This window comes from Macrobrachium nipponense, chromosome 11 (genome assembly GCF_015104395.2).
Source record: "Macrobrachium nipponense isolate FS-2020 chromosome 11, ASM1510439v2, whole genome shotgun sequence".
NCBI classification, from domain to species: Eukaryota; Metazoa; Arthropoda; class Malacostraca; order Decapoda; family Palaemonidae; genus Macrobrachium; species Macrobrachium nipponense.
The window spans coordinates 42,191,704-42,211,603 of NC_061087.1; the positions used below are offsets into that span (position 1 = coordinate 42,191,704).

The 19,900-nt window shown below is 41.0% G+C and overlaps 1 protein-coding gene across 4 annotated transcripts in view; it reads right to left on the reverse strand.

Moving 5' to 3' along the window:
• The window catches only part of LOC135205507 (RNA N6-adenosine-methyltransferase mettl16-like), a 426,335-nt gene that overhangs the window by 146,530 nt on the left and 259,905 nt on the right, over positions 1–19,900 (reverse strand). For all 4 annotated transcript variants that reach the window (XM_064236270.1, XM_064236253.1, XM_064236244.1 and 1 more), the window contains exons 5-6: positions 14,116–14,236; positions 1,368–1,517 (exon numbers count right to left, since the gene is read on the reverse strand). In XM_064236270.1, the coding sequence (XP_064092340.1) occupies positions 1,368–1,517; positions 14,116–14,236 (271 nt within the window). The remainder of the gene's footprint in view (positions 1–1,367; positions 1,518–14,115; positions 14,237–19,900) is intronic.

Consider the following 19,900-nt stretch of genomic DNA (forward strand, 5'->3'; position numbering starts at 1 on the left):
TGCCTTTCCAATGGCTGGTCTGTTGAACAGCCTAGGTGCTTGCATAAGGCTCGACTGATGGGGGGGGGGGGGGGGGGGGGGGGGGGGGGGTGGGGGGGGGGGGAGACTACTAGTGGGCAAACCCCACTGGCCTCCCTTGGACTTCCAGTAAGTCTTTTCGCATGGTCAGGGGAGTATGACAGGGACCTTCCTCTAGGAGAATAGGCAGGACAAGCAGTCACCTCATTCACTTGCACAATGCCATCACTATGCACATTATCCTTCAGGGATGCGCCTAACTCAGCAACAGTGTTCACAACCAGGTCAATTTTGCGATTGAACCTGGACTAAAGACAGGCAATGGGATTGGGGTTGCAAGCATGGGAACCAGGCACGGGAGTAGGTGGCACCATAGTAGGTGGGCTGGTGACGGGATACAAGGCGGGAACAGGGGAAGGAGGAATGGAAATATTATCTACATTACTAGGGTTTGGTGTAGATTGTAGGCTACGTAAAGCCCTACTTTCAACTCCTTTCTCTTCCTATCCCTTTCAAGTTCATCCAGATGGGATTTCAAAACCTTACATTTCCTATCATCCCAGTCCTTGCATTTATCACAAGTTTGCTCTTTATTTTATACTTGGCCTATACAATTAGAACAAATTGTATGGGAATCATAAGTAGATTTCGTAAGTCTAGTCTTGCATCCTTTGCAAAAGGCAAAATCAATAGAGGCATTGTTGCAAATTAGTGGGGTCAACAGTACCGCAAACTTTTAAAATTAGGCTGCTATGTGAGTGGAAACTGAGAGAGAGAGAGAGAGAGAGAGAGAGAGAGAGAGAGAGAGAGAGAGAGAGAGAGAGAGAGAGAGAGAGAGAGAGAGAGAGAGTTATCACAACTTCAGGACTCAGAAAAAGAGAAGAAAAGTGATATTAGATAATAAGGAACAAATGCACGTAAATGAAACTAAATGAAAGTGAATGTAAATAAATGGATAATGATGATGAACGAGACAAATGCATAAAAAATACATTGTAACCTTTTCACTTCATCAACACTATCAATTTTGTATACATACAATTTTCGTCAAATTTAAGAGTGGTGTCTAGGACTCATAAGAACACAAATTTCAGTTAACAATAAATAGTAATGAATTTGCATGAAATAATTCATTTTGGTTTTAAAAAGCTGCATATTTATTCTCTATGTACTTTCTAAAGAACAAACTATATATGAAACTGGCTTTTCTAATTTTTGAAGTCATAAAATTCATTTTGCTAATTACCAAGAGATCCATGATCCTTAATTTTCATGCCAGACATGTCTAAAATAAATTATTGTTGAAAGGTGTATGCATAAAATCATAGCTAACAATGACAGAATCTCACCAGTTGCGACACTTCTAGGTTCTCCTCTGTCCTTTCTGCTCTTGTTCATGGAATAAGTTTCCTCTAGTGATCCAAAGAAAGGAGGGTTGCACATCATAAAATCAAGTAAGTAACCATCTCCAGTCTTCTGATGGCTGACATTAGAGTGTTCTGTCAAAATATAATTACACAGTAACTGACAAGCTTCAATAGAAAAATGAAGATCATTATTGTTTCATAAAACAACAAATAAAAGTGTACAGCTAAACACAACTACGCCTGAATCCGAGGGAACATTTAAAAAAAATGACATGTTTATAATAAAATTAAATTTTATTTATGCTTACCAAGTAATTATGTTGGCTAAAGTTTCACTCGCCAGCAGCTTAAATTTTGAAATTTGCAGTAATGGTCATTTATGTAGGTTAATTGGCCCTGCCCACTTTCAAAGTAAGGAAGGAACCATGCAGCCGAGAGTTATATCAATTGTTTTCTGGACTTAAAGTCTATATGAGGGGAGGAGGGAGGGCTTCGGTTCATAATTACTTGGTTAAGTATAAAATTTTATTTTATTATAAATATGTCATTTTTATCTAAGTGGCTTACCAAGTATTATATATATATATTATTTATTTATACTGCTGAATCCCACTTAGCATTGTAGATGGGAAAAAATGGACTCCTATTTCCACTGATGATTGATGATAATGAGTTAGAGAATATGAAATCATTAGCATAGATACAATGCTTGTTGTTCCTAACCTGGTAAGAGAGCTGTTGCAGGTAGATACAGCCTCTGGTTGGCACTCATCTTAACTGTGTAGGCTGTGTAGGGTGTGGCAAAGTAGCCCTGAAGCAACTCTAAATTAGTGGGAGCTTGTAGCAAGGGATAAGACCATTGGCTACCAACCATACATATTTACATAATTGCCCCTGATCAGGGTTCAGCACCAAAAACCAAATCGATTAGACATAAATACCTACACCAAGTATTAAATTAACAACCAACCATACAAACAATAAGACTGGTGGGTACTCCAGGTACACCGTATCCCAGGCTTCCCTCAAACTCAACACCTTAGTTCAAGGCAAAGATGATAGGAAGGTTACAAAACTTCCTACGCTTTGTACCCCAACATCATAAAACCACTTATAACGGACCCAAAGTACTGCAATTATTGTACTTCGTTTACAAAGATAATGAGTGACGAATATTGACTTACACCTCCAATAAGTCACCCGTAAAATAAGAGGGTAAGGATAAACTGTCTGAAGGCTAACAAGTTGCTATGAAGAAAGGTAAGATTTCTTTTTCAATCAAAGAATGAGATTCAGTTATCAGATTTCTTAATAAGAAAGACTGGGCATTCTTAAAGAGGGTGTGAGACAGATTCTTCAACAAGCACTAACTACTCAAAGGACCTCAAATTTTCTCTGCTCTATGGAGGTAATATCCTCGGGTACAGAACTCTCTCTTCAACTTCAGGGCTCAGGATTTCCGACAGACTTTTAATAATGAAGGAACATGGCCAAAGCTTGGCTGGGTTCTCATATTTTACAAAGGAAAATCCAATTCTTTTTTCTATACAAAGAACTTTACTGACCCACTTAGCTGTTGACAATGCTGCAAGAAAGGGGGTCATCCTGGTAATGTCTCATAATGAAGAAGAATGCATAGGAAACGAGGACCAAAGAGCCACTTCAACTACATCCAAATTCCAAGAGACATTTGTTGATTCATTGGGTTTGTTTATGTTAAAAGATTTGATAGGTTGGAAAGATCTGGGTTGGAGGCCAGATCTATGTCTCTATGTTGGAAAACTGAGTTCAATAATGCTCTGTATCCCTTAATTGTAGACAGAGAGAGACCTCTAAGATTCCTGAGGTACAGGAAGAATTCTAAAATATCTGTTACAGACATCTTAGAAGATGAGACATTAAGACGTCTGCACCAGGCTCTGAAGATTGTCCACTTGGGTTGGTAGACTTTGACAGATGAAGAACATCTGCATTCTGCAATAGCAGGTGAAGCTGCTCTTGAAAATCCTTTCTGTCAAGGAAGTTTCCTGATAGTTCAAATCCTTGGTGATACCGTCTGAAATATGGCTGTCTGAGGTAACAATCTTGGGAAATCTGTCAGTAGCCTAGTAGCATGAGGAGATCTGGGAACCATTACTGTCTCAGCCAGAATGGGGCCACTAGGGAATGACAGGAAAGCATATACATTAGTACCTCAGGATACGAAATTAATCCGTTCCGAGGCGGCCTTCGTAACCTGATTTTTTCGTATCTTGAACCCCATTTTACATGTAAAATGCCTAATCTGTTCCAAGCCCTACAAAAACACTCAGTAAATTATTTCCAGGCTTACAACAACAGATGTTCTACGGTTACGACAACGATCCGACAGAAGAAATATGACTCCAAAAAGGCAAAATACTGTACATACTTGAGTAATATTCAACTGCATGTAATGTTCAACCCCATTTTTACTGCATATATTAGGACTTTAGCATATATCCCTTAGCAATAAGCCTAGCCTATGTTAGCAGTTGCTACTGTAGCCTAGTACATATATGATTCTGACATCTAAACCTAAGAAACTAAAAGCTTAGAATATGCCAATAAAATGTATAAATAATCAGTACTATGTACTCATTTCAAATAATTATTAATTAATCATTAACTATAATCCACAAACAAACAAAATAAGCTTCCAACCTACCGAACGATTGCCAAGCAACCACTTTTATCTAGCGCACAGTTTAGTAATTATAAATTTTCATTATCTCTCTTCAACTACTGAAACTACCAAACAGTATAATAACCATTCATTTCTAGTCTTTATTCAATCTTTACCTAATGGAAATACCGAGTTACTGACAGCTATAATGAAACATATAATATTAAAACAGAAGAAGCATTCTAGAAAATATTTGTTGGCTTCGATGATAGCAGTCTGATTTATTTTATATTTTATGATATCTAATTCACAATTTTTTTTATCAAATGTATTGCATGTACTCATTTCAAATAATTATTAAGTAACCATTAAATATAATAAACAAACAAACAAACAAAAAAAAAGGCTTCCAACCTTTTGTTTACGTTCACACTACGAGTAGCGAACGATCGCCAAGCAACCACTTTTACCTAGCACACAGTACAGTAATCATAAATTTTCATTATCCCTCTTCAACTACTGAAACTATCAAACAGTATAATAACCATTCATTTCTATTGTTTATTCTATCTTTACCTAATTTTTTTTTTATTAAATGTATTGCATGAATAAGTTTTTCAATTTACAGCATCCTTTTACCAATAGAATACATAGAGTAAATGGGTCAGATGCTGACCAATAGGAGAGCAGGACCTTTACAGCGGTGACTAGCATCAGGAACCAATGGGAGAGCGGGAGGATGGTGGCGAGTCTACTCAGTTGGCAGAGCGCAAGTTTTAAAATTGTTCTCGGTGGTCCGGGCGAATTTCGGGACTTTACAGCAACAACCTTTTATAACATGAACTATTTTCGTATGTAGTGCCAAAAAAATCTTCGTATTTGTTTTTGTAACGAATTTTTCGTTAGCTGGGACTCGTATGTCGAGGTACCACTGTACTTAGATCTTTGTTGGACCAGTCTTGTAGCATGGCGTCTGTCTCCCATGCTAGATGATCCGGGACTGATGAACAAAATATTGGAAGTTGCTTCATTTTGGAGGTTGCAAAAAGATCTATGAGAGGCCTCCACCACAGTCTCCACAGGTTCTCTCACACCTGCGAATGTAAAGTCCACTCTGTGGGGAGCACCTGCTTGCGATGGCTCAGACTGTCTGCTAGGTCGCTGAACTTGCCCAGGATGAACCAGGTCACCAGCTTTGTTTGGCTGCGGTTTGCCAAAAGGAGGAGAGAACTTGCTGCTTCGCAAAGGGAGAATGAACAAGTAACCCCTTGCTTCTAAATATAAGCCAGGGCTGTGGTGCTGTCGGAGTGCACTGTCACTGTTTGGTTGTGGACTTTATAAAATGCTGGAGTCCTCAATACATTGCTCTTAGTTCCTTCAGGTTATGTGCCAACATATTTTATACTGCTTGGTCATCTAGGAGAACCCCCCAAAACCTAGATCTGACGTGTCTGCATACAAGTCTAGTCTGGGGCTCAAAGGAGGGAGAGACCTCCCTTCTGAAAGTCTTTGAGCGAGAGACCTCCCTTCTGAAAGTCTGTTATTTGATTTCCAGCATAGGAGATCCTCCTGATCTCCTGAGAGATGGGAAATATGAAGGAATCTGGATGAGTTCTCCTGCCCCAGCTGCCACAAAGATAAAATTGAAGGGACTTCGTATGGAGCCTTCCCAGGGCAACAAACTGCTCCATAGAGGCTAAGGTGCCAAGAAGGCTTAGCAATTGCTTGGAGGAGCATGTCGGGAAAGGAACCTGTTCACTTTCTTCGGGCATGCCTGGATTCTTTTGGTGGAAAGAAAAACCTGTAAATTCTGAGAATCTATCACTATCCCAAACTATGGAATGCTCTGTGTATGAATCAGTTTAGACTTGCAACTTTCCTTCGACGGTGATCGAAGAAGCCAGTTATCTAAAAAGAGGGAGATGTTGATCCCCATTAGATGAAGCTATTGGATGAGCGGAGCAAGTACCTAGGTAAAGACTTGTGGTGCTGTCAAAACCCTGAAGCATGGGGCTCGGGACTTGTATACTCTGTTGTGGAACACAAAAAGAAGGTACTTTCTGGACTTTGGATGGACTGGGATGTGAATATAAGCAATCTGCATGTCTATAGCCATCATCCAATTGCCTCAGTGAATGGATGACATTAAGAATGACTTTTTCCGTCTTGAATTAATTTCGTCGTTTCCAAGAAGAAATTCAAGGTACTGACATCCAGTACTGGCCTCTGTCCCCAATGCTTTGGGTACCACAAAGAGGCATTTGTAGAAACTGTCCAAACTGTCTTCTTTGATAGCTTCCTTCTGGAAGAGGGATTAGACTTCGTTTGGGAGGGCCGAATACCTCTCTGAACCTACAGAGTAGGCAGTCACCGTGATGGGCGAGTTGACTAAGGGAGGTTTCTCCTAGAATGGAATGGAGTAACCTTCTTTCAACACTTCCACAATCCACTCCTTCACTCCTCTCATACTCCATCTCTCACAAAAATGGGGAAGCCTAGCTCCTACTGGCGGATGAAGGGAAGAAACTTCAACTTTCAAGGGGACAGTTTGGTGGAAGTCTCTTAAAAGGGTGAGACAGTGGTCCCCTATTTGCGGGGGGATGTGAAATGAGTATTATTAGTATAATCTGTTTGGTATATACATATTTTGAGATGATATAAAGTTTATTCAGAAAATGTGTCAGTCAGACGGATGTGGTGAGCAATGACATTCTTTTAAATGATAGATATAATTTTGACTCCTATGGAAAAAAAAGGGGTTTTAAAATGTTGACGCATCACTTGGGGTGGCACCATGTGGGAAGTTGCTGCCTGAGCAAAGAAAAGCCAGTTTGTGTCCGTGCATGAGCGGAAGCAAGGATCTGGTTTTGGTAGATTCTTATGGGTGTAATAATGAGTTGTTCCAGGGCAATGAACTTGTGACGAATCAGTGACGTCATATCTTGTGAGAAAGTTTGTGCTTGTGTACGTGTGAGCTGTTCCCCTACATAATGGGAAGGTAAAATAACCAAGACAGAGAAGCACCCAAGTTGGAGAAGCAGCCTTGTTTTGGGAATGGCCGTATATAGCCTGTATTATTTTGTTTAAGTGTTAGTGCTCACAGCTGAAATGGGTAATTTTGTATTTTAAACCTTTATTTCAGAGATGTCCTTTTCCATATGACTTTTTGATTTGTGTCATTTTGGTTATTTGCAATTTATTTATGTGGGGTTCCTTTATTTTTTTTTTTTTAACAGACGTTTCTGGCAGGTCTGGCAACTTCAATGGGAACTTATCTGATAGTTCCATGGTAATGGAGTGGGGAGACTATACTTTTTGATTATCTACTTTATGACTGATGTCTATTGTAGAGAAAGGGGTGGATGGGTTTGGTCTGATCCCCAGGGTTATTTGGGTTTTCTGTTTGAATAACAGTGGTGTATTATTTGGATTTTGAATTTTAACTTATTCAGTCAACCATCTTGTTCTTTGAGAATTTGATTCATTTAGTTAATCATTTTATTCTTAAATAAATGTATTTTTGTAATTCACTACTCTGATTTAGCTACCTGAGATAATTGTGATATGTGAATTAGTTGGATGAAGAGAGAGAGAGAGAGAGAGAGAGAGAGAGAGAGAGAGAGAGAGAGAGAGAGAGAGAGAGAGTCACTCAGTGCCTTGCTCTGGTTCATGTTACCAAAAATGACAAATTTTCTAAGACAATTTGTATTTTTCATAGCAACAAACCTGAGGTCTTAACAATAGGATAATTTCTAGCGCCTAGCTGGATCCGGTTAAAAAGCAGATGAAAGCAAGGAATCTTGTGATATCTGGCAACACATGCGTAGATTGGGTGAAGAGTGGTCAGGGACCACGCATCTACGCCAGTCTTTTCTTTGACCGCCTGGGCAAGAGTTGTGTTTACCTCTCTTGGCCTTTTCCCGGTTCACTGCCCATTTAGTTTCTTTTAGTGTGTGTGTGTGTGTGTTTTTTACCTGGTATTTATGACTACTTCTGCTCCTTCTCGGCGTCAGCGTATGTGCCCTGGAGTTCATGGTTTTCCGTGTTCTCGTTTTTTGGCTTCGGCAGACCGACCCTCACATCACATGCAGTAGGTGTCGTTCAAATTTTTTTACAATTACGAATCCTTGCACAGAATGCCGGGCATGGCCTAAGGAGCAGTGGAGGAAGTTTTATGGCAAGAGGGAACATCGGAGAGTCTCGACTCTTCCTACTTGGGAAGGCTTTGCTCCTATTCCCGATGTTTCATCTTCCGCAGTAGTTAACCGCCATAGTAGCGTTGTCCCTGCATCTCCTTCCTTTTCTTTTTTCTTCCATTGATCCATCGGTGGAAGTATCGGGAGGTCGCCAGGGTGATATTTATAATGTAGCCCCCTCTTCCTTGGGAGCATTTTTGGTTCCTGAGAAGGGTAAGGTTTTTTCATCAATCTCTTCTCTTCCAGTGTTGGAGGAGTCCAAATGGCGGTGATTTCGAAGACGCTTGGGCTAGGGGGTACCCCATCCTTGGAGGGGTTGCTAGCTCATTTTGTGGAGGCTCGCACCCCCCCTTCATGGTCTGGCCAGGCCATCCCCCCTCCTCCTGGCCTTGTCTTCGTGGGTAGCAGCAGTTGGCTATCTTGTATTGCTCCGCCAGTGTCTGCCGCCACTTTGAGTCTGAGTGACGCGGCGGCGTCAGCCGCGCTGATGACGTTACGGGGTCCATCTTTGTGTATTCTTCCACCAGTGGCGTCTCTTTCCCTCGCACCTAGGGGAAGCCGTGAAGTCACCGCCGCTTGTGACGTCACTCTCATCAATGACATCTCTCCCAGTCGTCTCCTCTGATCTGCCTTGCTTAGCCGTGACGTCATCACTGCTGCCCAGTTCGCAACATCTCCCTTCCTTGTCTTCGGAGCCTTCTCTGGCACATCAGTCTGAGGTCATATGCCAGGCAGTGGTTCAGAGGTTGGATTCTGTATTGGATGTGAAGTTGGCTGTCTTATCGGTTGGGAGGACTGGTAGGAAACGTGTTGCTTCGTCCCCGCCTTCCGAGAAGAGTGCACATAAGAAAATAGTGCTGTCTTCCTCTCCCTCTTCCCCCTCTATGCCTCGTCAGCGTATCAAGCGTTGGAAGGATAAGGACTTTGCCCTTCCTTCACCTTAGAGGGAAGAACAATGCGGACGTGTTCCCGAGAGTGCTGTGGTTTCGGGCAGTGTTAGTGGTGTGCGTTCTGCAGGGGTTGCTTCGTCCTCTGCCTCGTATCTCGAACGTGCAACCTGCCCAGCCCCCTCCGTCCTTGCACATCGCGAGCGTGTTGCAACCTCCCCTGCCTGTCCACGTGATGTTAGTGCTCCTTCTTTTCCAAGGCCTATTCATTGCCGTAAAGATCTGAAAGTGCCAGTCAAGAGGTCAAAGGTAGTGAGCACGGATTTGGTGCAGCTGGAGTGTTTGCCTGCCTCTCTCACTGGTGCTTCCAAGAGTTCGACTCTAAGGAATTCTCCGTCTATCTCGAGTGTTCGAGTTTCCCCCCCATCTCACGTATGTACGGCCGCCACGCCCGTGACCATTCATGGACATGTGGAATCATCTGTTGAGGTAAGTGATGTGCCTAGTGTTACAGTGGGTCCGTCTCGGAGGCCGACGCTTGGACCCTGCCCAGACAGGTTAGTAGGGGTTTCGGACTGTTTGGCTGCTAACCCTTCTGTTAATTTTGCTGAAGAAGGCGCATTAGAAGAGCCTACACACCCTTCTCGTCGTCAGTCTCCAGTGCCAGAGCAGGAGGAGGGAGACACCAGGAGTTTCTGTCTTCCTTTTCGGAAGTTGTTGATCTCATTCGTGGGTTTAACAATTTGGAAAGTAGGACTCAGGCTCGGTCGTCTTACACTCCTTCTTGCTTGGAAGCCTTGGTGGGACCTACTCAGGACCCCAAATCATCTCTTCAGCTTCCTTTGTCGGGGCATGTTCAGTCGGTCTTGCAGAAGCTTAACGCCTCTGTTTCTGACAGGGACGGTTCACTTCGCTTTAGGGGCTCTACCAAACTACTACCCCCACCTCTCACGAGACATAGGAAGTACTATGCTACGAGCTCTGCTGCATTTTTTTGTCACACCACCTTAACCCAGATGTCATTTGCCTGAAGCTGGGTTTGACTTTGGAACAGGTGAGGTTGGTGGCTCAGTCCTTGTCTCCGCAAGATGCCTCAGCTTTAGAATCTACGGCGACCTCCATGTTGCAGACGGTTTCTTGGCTGGACCTCTGGTCTGTGGTTATTGCCAAGATAGCTTCTGACAGGTCCCCGGAAGGGTTGGTGAGTGCCACCTCGCTTGCCAGTCTATTGCAGTCCATGGGCAAGGCATTTTCATATTTGGCTCACCTCAGTGCTAATTTATGGGCTAATCTTCTTCCAATTAGGAGGGACGCAGCTTTGTCTAGGATGGAGAGATTGCTCGACACAAGAGTCTTTGCTGGCATTGAGGAACAGAGATCTGTTGGAGTCCCAGTTTTTGTTTCCTCGGACAGAACTCGAAAATGTGATAGACGGGCGTTGGGCTGACACCAAGGAACGACTGGTGCACCAGGCTGTGTCTCAGTCAGAGTCTCGCCCTCGGAGACGTCCGGCTCCTCCTCCTCCCCCTGTCCAGCAGCAGTCGAGGAGATCGTCGCCTGGTAGGCCATCAAGGACCTTGAGTTCGGCAGGGCCTTCCCTTTCGACACAGCCTGAGTCTCAAGATCAACGCCCCTTTCACTCTCGTTCCTTTAAACCAAGAAGGGGCTCAAGGGGGAGAGGTAAAGGGGGCCGTTGGAGGGTTAGGCGCCTCTCCCTCTCCTGCGCCATGGGTGGGGGGGTGCCTGGCTGGCCATTGGGCCAAGTGGCAGAGTTATGGGGCAGAGAAGTGGGTGGTAGATGTCCTTCGGGTGGGATACCTGCTACCATTCGACTTCTCTCCTCCTCTGTCGGACAAGCCGCAGCTCAGGAAGATGTATCCTCCAGATTCTCTGAAGTTCTTGGGTCTTCGGAAGAAAGAGCAGAAAATGCTGGACAAGGATGCGATAGAGGAAGTAGTGCGTCTGTCCCCGGGGTTTTACAGTCACATCTTCTTGGTGCCCAAGGCGTCGGAAGGATGGAGGCCTGTGATCGACTTATCCACCTTGAATCGCTTCATCAAGAAGACACGGTTCAAGATAGAGACCCCGCGCTCGTTGTTGGCAGCCGTGAGGGAAGGCGACTTCATGCTGTCGATAGACTTAAGGGACGCATACTTCCGAATCCCTATTCATCCCACATCCAGGAATTTCCTTCGCTTCTCTCTTGCGGACAAGATCTTCGAGTTCAAAGTCTTGTGCTTCGGGCTGACGACAGCCACTCAAGTGTTTACAAGGGTCTTCTCTCTCGTGTCAAGTTGTCAAGTTGGGCCCATGCTCAGGGGATCCGTTTGCTGAGGTACCTCGATGATTGGTTAGTCTTGGCAGTTTCCAGGGAGAAGCTGCTGCAGGACAGGGATCATCTACTTCGGTTCTGTCTGGACCTGGGCATAGTCAACCAGGAAATGTCGAAACTCATACCCACTCAAAGGATTCTCTACCTGGGCATGGTCATCGATACGACAGTGGCAAAAGTTATCCCGTCGGATCAGAGATTGGAGAAGTTGTGGGCTGTAGCACGCAACTTCCTGTCGAAGTCACATCAGTCAGCTCATCAGTGGCAGGTACTTCTGGGAGTGTTATCTTCTCTGGAGAAGCTGGTCCCTCATGGGCGTCTTCATCTTCGGTCTCTGTAATGGAGACTGGGAGAATTCTGGTCTCCGGAGGGGGACTCTCCTCTGTTTATGGTTCCTCTGTCTTTGGAAGTGAGAGAAGACCTTCGTTGGTGGTTGGACGACCAGAATCTGTTGAAGGGTGTTCCTCTGCGTTCTCTCCCACCGGACTTCCTTCTGTTCTCGGGTGCCTCCCTTGCAGGTTGGGGCGCACACTTAGGTGGTCTCATTGCTTCAGGCGTTTGGAGTTTGGAGGACAAGCAGCAACATATCAACGTCTTGGAGTTTAAGGCGGCTTTCCTGGGTCTGAAGGAGTTTCGGGGGAAGGTAGAGGGTCATTCTGTCATTCTCATGTTGGACAACACCACGGTGGTAGCCTATGTGAACAAACAGGGAGGCCTGGTTTCTCAGCAACTTCATGCCTTGACCGTCGAGCTTCACCAGTGGGCAATCAACAATTCGGTAGAGCTCTAAGCCAGGTATATCCCAGGGAAACAGAACATGGTCACAGACAAACTCAGTCGCCGGGATCAGATCCTAGGCACAAAGTGGTCCCTTCATCAAGTGGTGGCAGACAAGCTTTTCCAGATTTGGGGGAGACCCATGCTGGACCTTGTCGCGACACACTACAACAGGAAGCTGGAGGTGTTCTGTTCAGTGGTTCCAGATCCCTTAGCTCTGGCAGAAGACGCATTCCAACATCCCTGGGACAACCTGGAGGTGTATGCCTTCCCTCCGTTTTGTTTGATCCATCAGGTTCTGAACAGGCTGATGAGGGAACATTGTGAAAAGCAGGCAGAAGCAATCTTCCTTGGATAGTTATTTTTTAAAGAGGCCTTTAGTAGGAGTAAGGAAACAGGAAGATCCAAGTGATACGAAAAAACAAAGTTAAAAGTGGTGAAGAAATTGAAATTTTATAAAAAACGTAAAGTATAAAAAAGTAAAAAAAAAATGTAAAAATAAAAGACAAAAAAAGAAAAGAAATTTAATTTCAAGTTTTTTGTAAAGTTAAGTGTTAATGTTTTCTGCCATTTGTTAATGTGTTTCGTAAAGTTTAGTGTTAATGTTTTCTGCCATTTTTTAATGTGTTTCGTAAAGTGAAGTGTTCATGTTTTCTGCCATTTGTCCTCCTCCTCTGTCGCCACTTTCAGAGATCGCCTCACTCGAAAGATAAGGTTCCACATTTTACTACATAAGTAAGTACGTACAGTATTTCTTGTACCATGTACACTAATACACTTTATTTACAGGTATGTAGTACATATTAGTAGTATATGTAGTTTAAGTTAGGTATTGAATGGTCCGAATTGTTATATTTCATTGTTTATTGGTCAATTTAGCTTTATTATAAAATTTACTGGGGTGTTTTTGTAGGGCTTGGAACGAATTAGGCAATTTACATGTAAAATGTGGTTCAAGATACAAAAAATCAGGTTACGAAGGCCACTTCGGAACGGATTAATTTTGTATCCTGAGGCACTACTGTATATATATCTTCAAAATAATAAAAGAAGATCCCACCGGGAAATCACGATTAATGGCTAGTCATCAAAAGCTCACAAACACGTCTTCATCGGAAGACAGCTGAAAGGAAAGTGGAGTGTTCATATTCGGCCTACCAGACGGTAGTTACTGCTAACCACCTTGTTCAAGAATTTAACATCTGTATTCCAGCCTATGCTGAAAGTAATTCCTAATGTAAAGGACCAATGGTTTGTATATTGTGTAGGAACAAACAAACATACAAAGCCTTACTATATAGTCTTGGTATTTCTCCAGAATTTCTGTTGATTGTAATATTGCAGCATTAATCAATTTGCAGATCACTCAACACTTCCTCAAAGGCCCCTTTCTCCATCATCAATCCTACCTTGTTGTCCACCACATGGAACTTCTCAAAACACCTCATGTATGCCTATCTTGAACTGAATCATTTCCTGAGTTAATAAGGGGTTGGCCACCAGACTCTGTAAACTTAAACCTTCCTCCAAGCTTGTCACTACTAGTAGGACTACAGTTTATTTCAAAAACTTTGTTTAGCATTCCCTCCTTAAAGCATTCTCAAGCAGTTTTACTCATATAATTTCCACACTTTAGTCCATCCACTTTTCACTAGTAAATTATTATTGTCATGCTCTTCACCCACTGTTCTGGTCCTATTCCTTCCCTTACCAGTTCAGCTCACCACAGACAGGCTTATCAACAGCATTCATCAAATTGATTTTAATTTGCCTTGGACCCACACACTTTCTTTATATGTTGCATCTCCAATTTTAGTGAAAAGTATTCCAGAGTTTAGTTGAAACCAGTTTCATATTGAAAAACTTTCATAAAAACTTCTATGGACTGTAATACCTGTCTGCATTCTTGCAACTGATCCGGACTCTGTACTGTTTTGATGATTTTGAAACATCTTGATGTCACTGAGAGTTTCCTCACTTTCTAGTACACCTTTTAAAATCACATCCTGTTTTACCTGCAAAAATTAAACAATAATGTAAGACTTTTCAAACTCCATGCCAACAAAAAGTATTACAATAAAATTTAAGAGTAAATAAAGATGAATTATGGATTTGAAGCAAAAATTTTACACATAAACTTTCAATTTTTCATAACATAATAACCATTAGTCTGCAATAGCCTGTAATATTATGTATGTATACATATTGCTATATACAGGAAGCTTTTGCCAATTTAATCAGTTGGCAGCTCCAGCCTGTTTTACATTGAATCCTTCTGCATATATCTGTTCTATGGAAAAAAGTATCACTAAATGTTTTGAAAATTCACATTCTCTATGACTGACACAGTGAGAGTCAACTTCCAAATGATAACCTCATTTACTTAACCATATGGGACAGCACCAAAACATTAGAGGCACAAGTGTAAGCTAAACTCATTCATTAAGGCAGAGACTACATGAACATGGAATCTTCCTTCCTTTGCTTATAATAATGGGCTCCCAAACTAAGGGCAAGAGTCTAAGATGAAGATTGGCTCCTTCTGGATTCCAATGAACAACCTTTGAGGTACACACCACCCCAGAGTTGCTGAAGTTCCCCTAAACTCTCACATATGCAAATTTTTCCCAAACTTAATCTCCCCCTATTCATCTAAGCAATAACTTCCTCAGCCTGGGACCACCTTGACGTGGTGAGGGGGCTCTTGAAACCCAGGAATTTGTTCCTGGATTCGAGTCAAAGAGTCCCATATATCATACTAATATTTCTTTGGATTAATGTTTGTGGAATTTTCCACTTTTGCAAAACATTTATTGGACCTGATAAACAAGGAAAGATAGAGCTGGAGACTAGATTTATATACAAAGCTAAGTAGTGGACACTGTGGTAGGACCATCAACTACCTGATAATGTTCGGACCTAAGGGATATCAATTTGACATATCAAGGGTGGAACTATTCTTCAGGGCTAGACCATGGATTCCAGGGGGGTCTGGTTCTTTTCAGTTTGCCCATAACATGATTAAGGTGGGGATGATTATATTCTTGTAATACTCTCAGTCTTACCAAGCGGGTTTAGCTTACACTTGAGCCCCACTAATCGTGTTGTTTATATGGTGCTTTTACGTTGCATGGAACCAATGGTTATTCAGCAATGGGACCAACGGCTTTACGTGACTTCCGAACCACGTCGAGAGTAAATTTCTATCACCAGAAATACACGTCTCTTACTCCTCAATGGGATGGTCGTGAATCGAACCCGTGACCACTGAGGTGGGACGCAAACACCATACCAACCACGCCACTGAGGTGCTTCTAATCGTGTTGTGCCATCCCCTGTGGGGTAGGTAGGGACACGCACATTTGGGTGTCAGTTCTCACTTGTGTCATTGGTGAAAGAATAAACTCCACAAAAGGCTGATGATATTTTTTTCAGGTTTTCAGTTTTTTTCTTTTCTCCCCTTTAATCTTTATGGAAAATATACATAAAAATTTGAGTACCCCTGGATCCTCTGATGATACAGTCGCAGCACAGTTGATGACTGCTGGAACCCCCTCCTCTAACCCCCCTTGTGTAGTTGTATTTGACACTAGCAAGTGAAGTATCAGAACAACATTAGGGTGTAACAGCGTTAAAATTTAAAAATTGAAAAATTTAAAAACCTCTCGGTAGATTCCAATGTTGTAACACTGGAACCATACATAGCAAAAGATAACTCTGAATTGGAGGCGAATAACCCTCCCAACCCCCCAGCACTGGCATCACACAAAAAGCAGGCCCAAAAAGGAAAAGAAACTTCCGACTAGACCCTACACTGGTGCATTTTGACCACCTTTTAGGATCAGAGAACTGGTCAAGATTTCTGATCCTTAAAGCAGAACAAAGTTCTAACTGCCATAGTTGAAAACAAATTACTGAGCCTGTGTCCATCCCAAGGAATGGACTGCAGATATAGTACCAAAACTAATGAGTGGTTACTAGAGGTAACCACTAAAAACCAGTCCACTGGCTTTTTGAACATAAGAGAAATTAATGGCATAAAAGTAATAATGACAAGCCATGAAATGTTAAATTATGTACAAGGTACAGTCATCTTACCTGACACTGAGGGTGAAGATCTACCTTCAAGACACTTGCTACTTGACTCCCTTAAACTAAGGTATAATAATATCCATGACCTAGAAGTTTATTCAATTCCAAGCAGGAGGGATAAGAATAAACAAATTAAAATTGCAAAAATAAAATTTAATGGCCAAAGTCTTCCGCTTAAAATTAAAATTCTTGGGCAAAGAGAAGTATGCCCATTTATACCAAAACCACTTCGATAGAAGTTCACTCTCGACGTGGTTCGGAAGTCACATAAAGCTGTTGGTCCCATTGCTGAATAACCACTGGTTCCATGCAACATAAACAAAAACACCATACATACAAAACCACTTCATTGCACACTATGCTCAAAATTTGGCCACAAATACAAAAAATGTCATAATAAGACAATAAATGCAGTCTGCTCATCTGAAGAGCATATACAAATTGGAACTGTAGTCCTCCAAAGTGTGCCAATTGTGGGTTAGCTCATCATGCTAGATCTAAAGAGAGCTACTTTTACCAATACAATACGGAGTTTAAAATTGTCTGTCGGGTGCTTAATTGACGTAAAATACATAGACGCTAAAATTTTTTAAAAATATTCGCGGAAAAATAGTTATAGGCCTACTTGGTGAAAAATTTTGAATCACGCTCTTAGAGGGATAGAGGGAGGCTGGGAGTTCACAGATCAAGCTGTTGTTTTGATTACAAGCAATACCCAGGCATGCATGCACGAATTTCTTTCTTCTCGCACTAAAAAGCATCAGCAACACATCTCAGAAATTATTTCGTCACATTGTTGTAATTTTTGCACCACTTTATATTAGCCATTACATAGAGTTTTATATATAAAAATGTGCGCAATTTTATGTAGAATACAACAACAAACAAAACATGGTTGTAGCTTTTATCAGTTTTGAAATATTTTCTTATAAATAATGATAAGTGCCAAAATTTCAACCTTCGGTCAATTTTGACTCGACCGAAATGGTCGAAAAACGCAATTGTAAGCTAAAACTCTTACATTCTAGTAATATTCAATCATTTACCTTCATGCAACAAATTGGAAGTCTCTAGCGCAATATTTCGATTTATGGTGAATTTAAAAAAAAACTTTTTCCTTACGTCCGCGCTGTAACTCTGCCGAAAAAATCAGAAATTCTATCGTCCGATTGTTGTAATGTTTGCACCGTTTTATATTAGCCGTTACATAAAGTTTTATATATGAAAATGTGCACAATTTCATGTAAAATACAACAAAAAACAACCCATGGTTGTAGCTTTTATCAGTTTTGAAATATTTTCATATAAATAACGATAAGTGCCCAAAATTAAACCTTTGGACAAATTTGACTCTACCAAAATGGTAGAAAAATGCAATTGTAAGCTAAATCTCTTACATTCTAGTAATATTCAATCATTTACCTTCATTGTGCAACAAATTGGAAGTCTCTAGCACAATATTTCGATTTATGGTGAATTTTTCAAAACAACTTTTTCCTTACGTTCGCCCGGTAATTCTTCCAAAAAAAACAGAAATCCTTTCGTCAGATTGTCGTAATGTTTGCCACCCTTTTATATTAGCCGTTACATAAAGTTTTATATATGAAAATGTGTGAAATTTCATGTAGAATACAACAATAAACAACCCATGGTTGAAAGTTTTATCAGTTTTGAAATATTTTCATATAAATAGCGATAAGTGCCAAAATTTCAACCTTCAGTCAACATTGACACGACAGAAATGGTAAAAAAACGCAATTGTAAGATAAAACGCTTACATTCAAATAATATTCAATCAGTTACCTTCATTTTGCAACAAATTGGAAGTCTCTAGCACAATATTTTGATATAGGTGAATTTTTGAAAAAACTTTTCCCTTACGTCTGCGCGGTAACTGCCGTAAAAATAAGAAATTCTTTTGTCTGATTGTCGTAATGTTTGCACCGTTTTATATTAGCCTTTACATAAAGTTTTATATATGAAAATCTGCACAATTTCATGTAGAATACAACAAAAAACAATCCATGGTTGTAGCTTTCATCAGTTTTGAAATATTTTCATATAAATAACGATAAGTGCCAAAATTTCAACCTTCAGTCAACTTTGACTCAACAGAAATGGTCGAAAAAAACGCAATTGTAAGCTAAAACTCTTACATTCTAGTAATATTCAATCATTACCTCATTTTGCAACAAATTGGAAGTCTCTAGCACAATATTTCAATTTTTGGTGAATTTTTGAAAAAACCTTTTCCTTACGTTCACACTGTAACTGCCGAAAAATAAGAAATTCTTTTGTCTGATTGCCGTAATGTTTGCACCGTTTTATATTAGCCGTTACATAAGGTTTTATATATGTAAATGTGCCAATATCATGTAGAATACAACAAAAACTAACTCATGGTTGTAGCTTTTATCAGTTTGGAATATTTTCATATAAATCATGAAATAGAAAAAATTCGACCTTCGCTCAACTTTAACTCAACCGAAATGGTCGAAAAACTGCAACTTTTAAGCTACAACACTTACAGTCTAGTAATATTCAATCAATTACCCTCATTTTGCAACTAACGGGAAGTCTCTAGCACAACATTTTGATTTATAGTGAATTTTTGAAAACTTTTTTTTTTTTTTTAACGTCCTCGCGTTACTAATTCATGCATCATATTGTAATAGTATTTTCTCTGTGTTGCTTTGATTGTTTTACAATTTGTTATATACTAAAATCATCACAATTTAGCGTACAATGCAACGAAAAAATAACTCATTAGCTTTAACCGTTTTTGCTCACAGTGCCATTTATATTACATTTATATATGAAATTTTTTTCACACTGTCATATATTCCAATATTTATACATACTATATGATAATGATATTTTTTTCATTTCTGTTGGTTGCATACTTAACTTCAGGCAATGACAGAAGGAGCCAAAATTGAACTCTTAATCTTGAAAATTAAGCGTGCTGTGATTTTTGGAGAAAAAAAAATTTTCCGCTTCGGCGCTCACTCGCAAACGCCGCCGGCATACGGGAGACACTTTCGGAAATACCGGCTTGGTGTTTAAGGGTTAACTCAAACCCACATACACTATAAGTATCATTCATTCCCTCATTACATGCTTTACCAATTGTTTGCACTCTAGCATTAACATCTTTATCATGCAATTCACGCTTCTTCCTTTCATTCTCTTTTTCATTACCTTCTTCCGCTTTCTTCCATACTCAACCAACACTAACTGTCGATTTCCCAGACATATTTGTTCACTGACACTCGGCTCATACTTATTCACCCTCAACCACTGACTTCACTCATTGCATTCTCCCGAACATACTGTTGCACACTAGAGGACCCACCCAACTGAATCTCCTTAACACCTAGTTTCCCAAATCCCTAGCCTGACTTGTCCTCTTTTGCCTACACACACTCGCTACATGACCTTCCATTCCACATTCAACACATCCTACACACTGTTCTTTGCACATCCTAGCATAATGCCCATTCTTTCCGCAATTACCGCAAATCACATTCACACAGGTACCCCAACATCCACTCGCTATGTGCCCTGCCTGTCCACATCTGTAACAT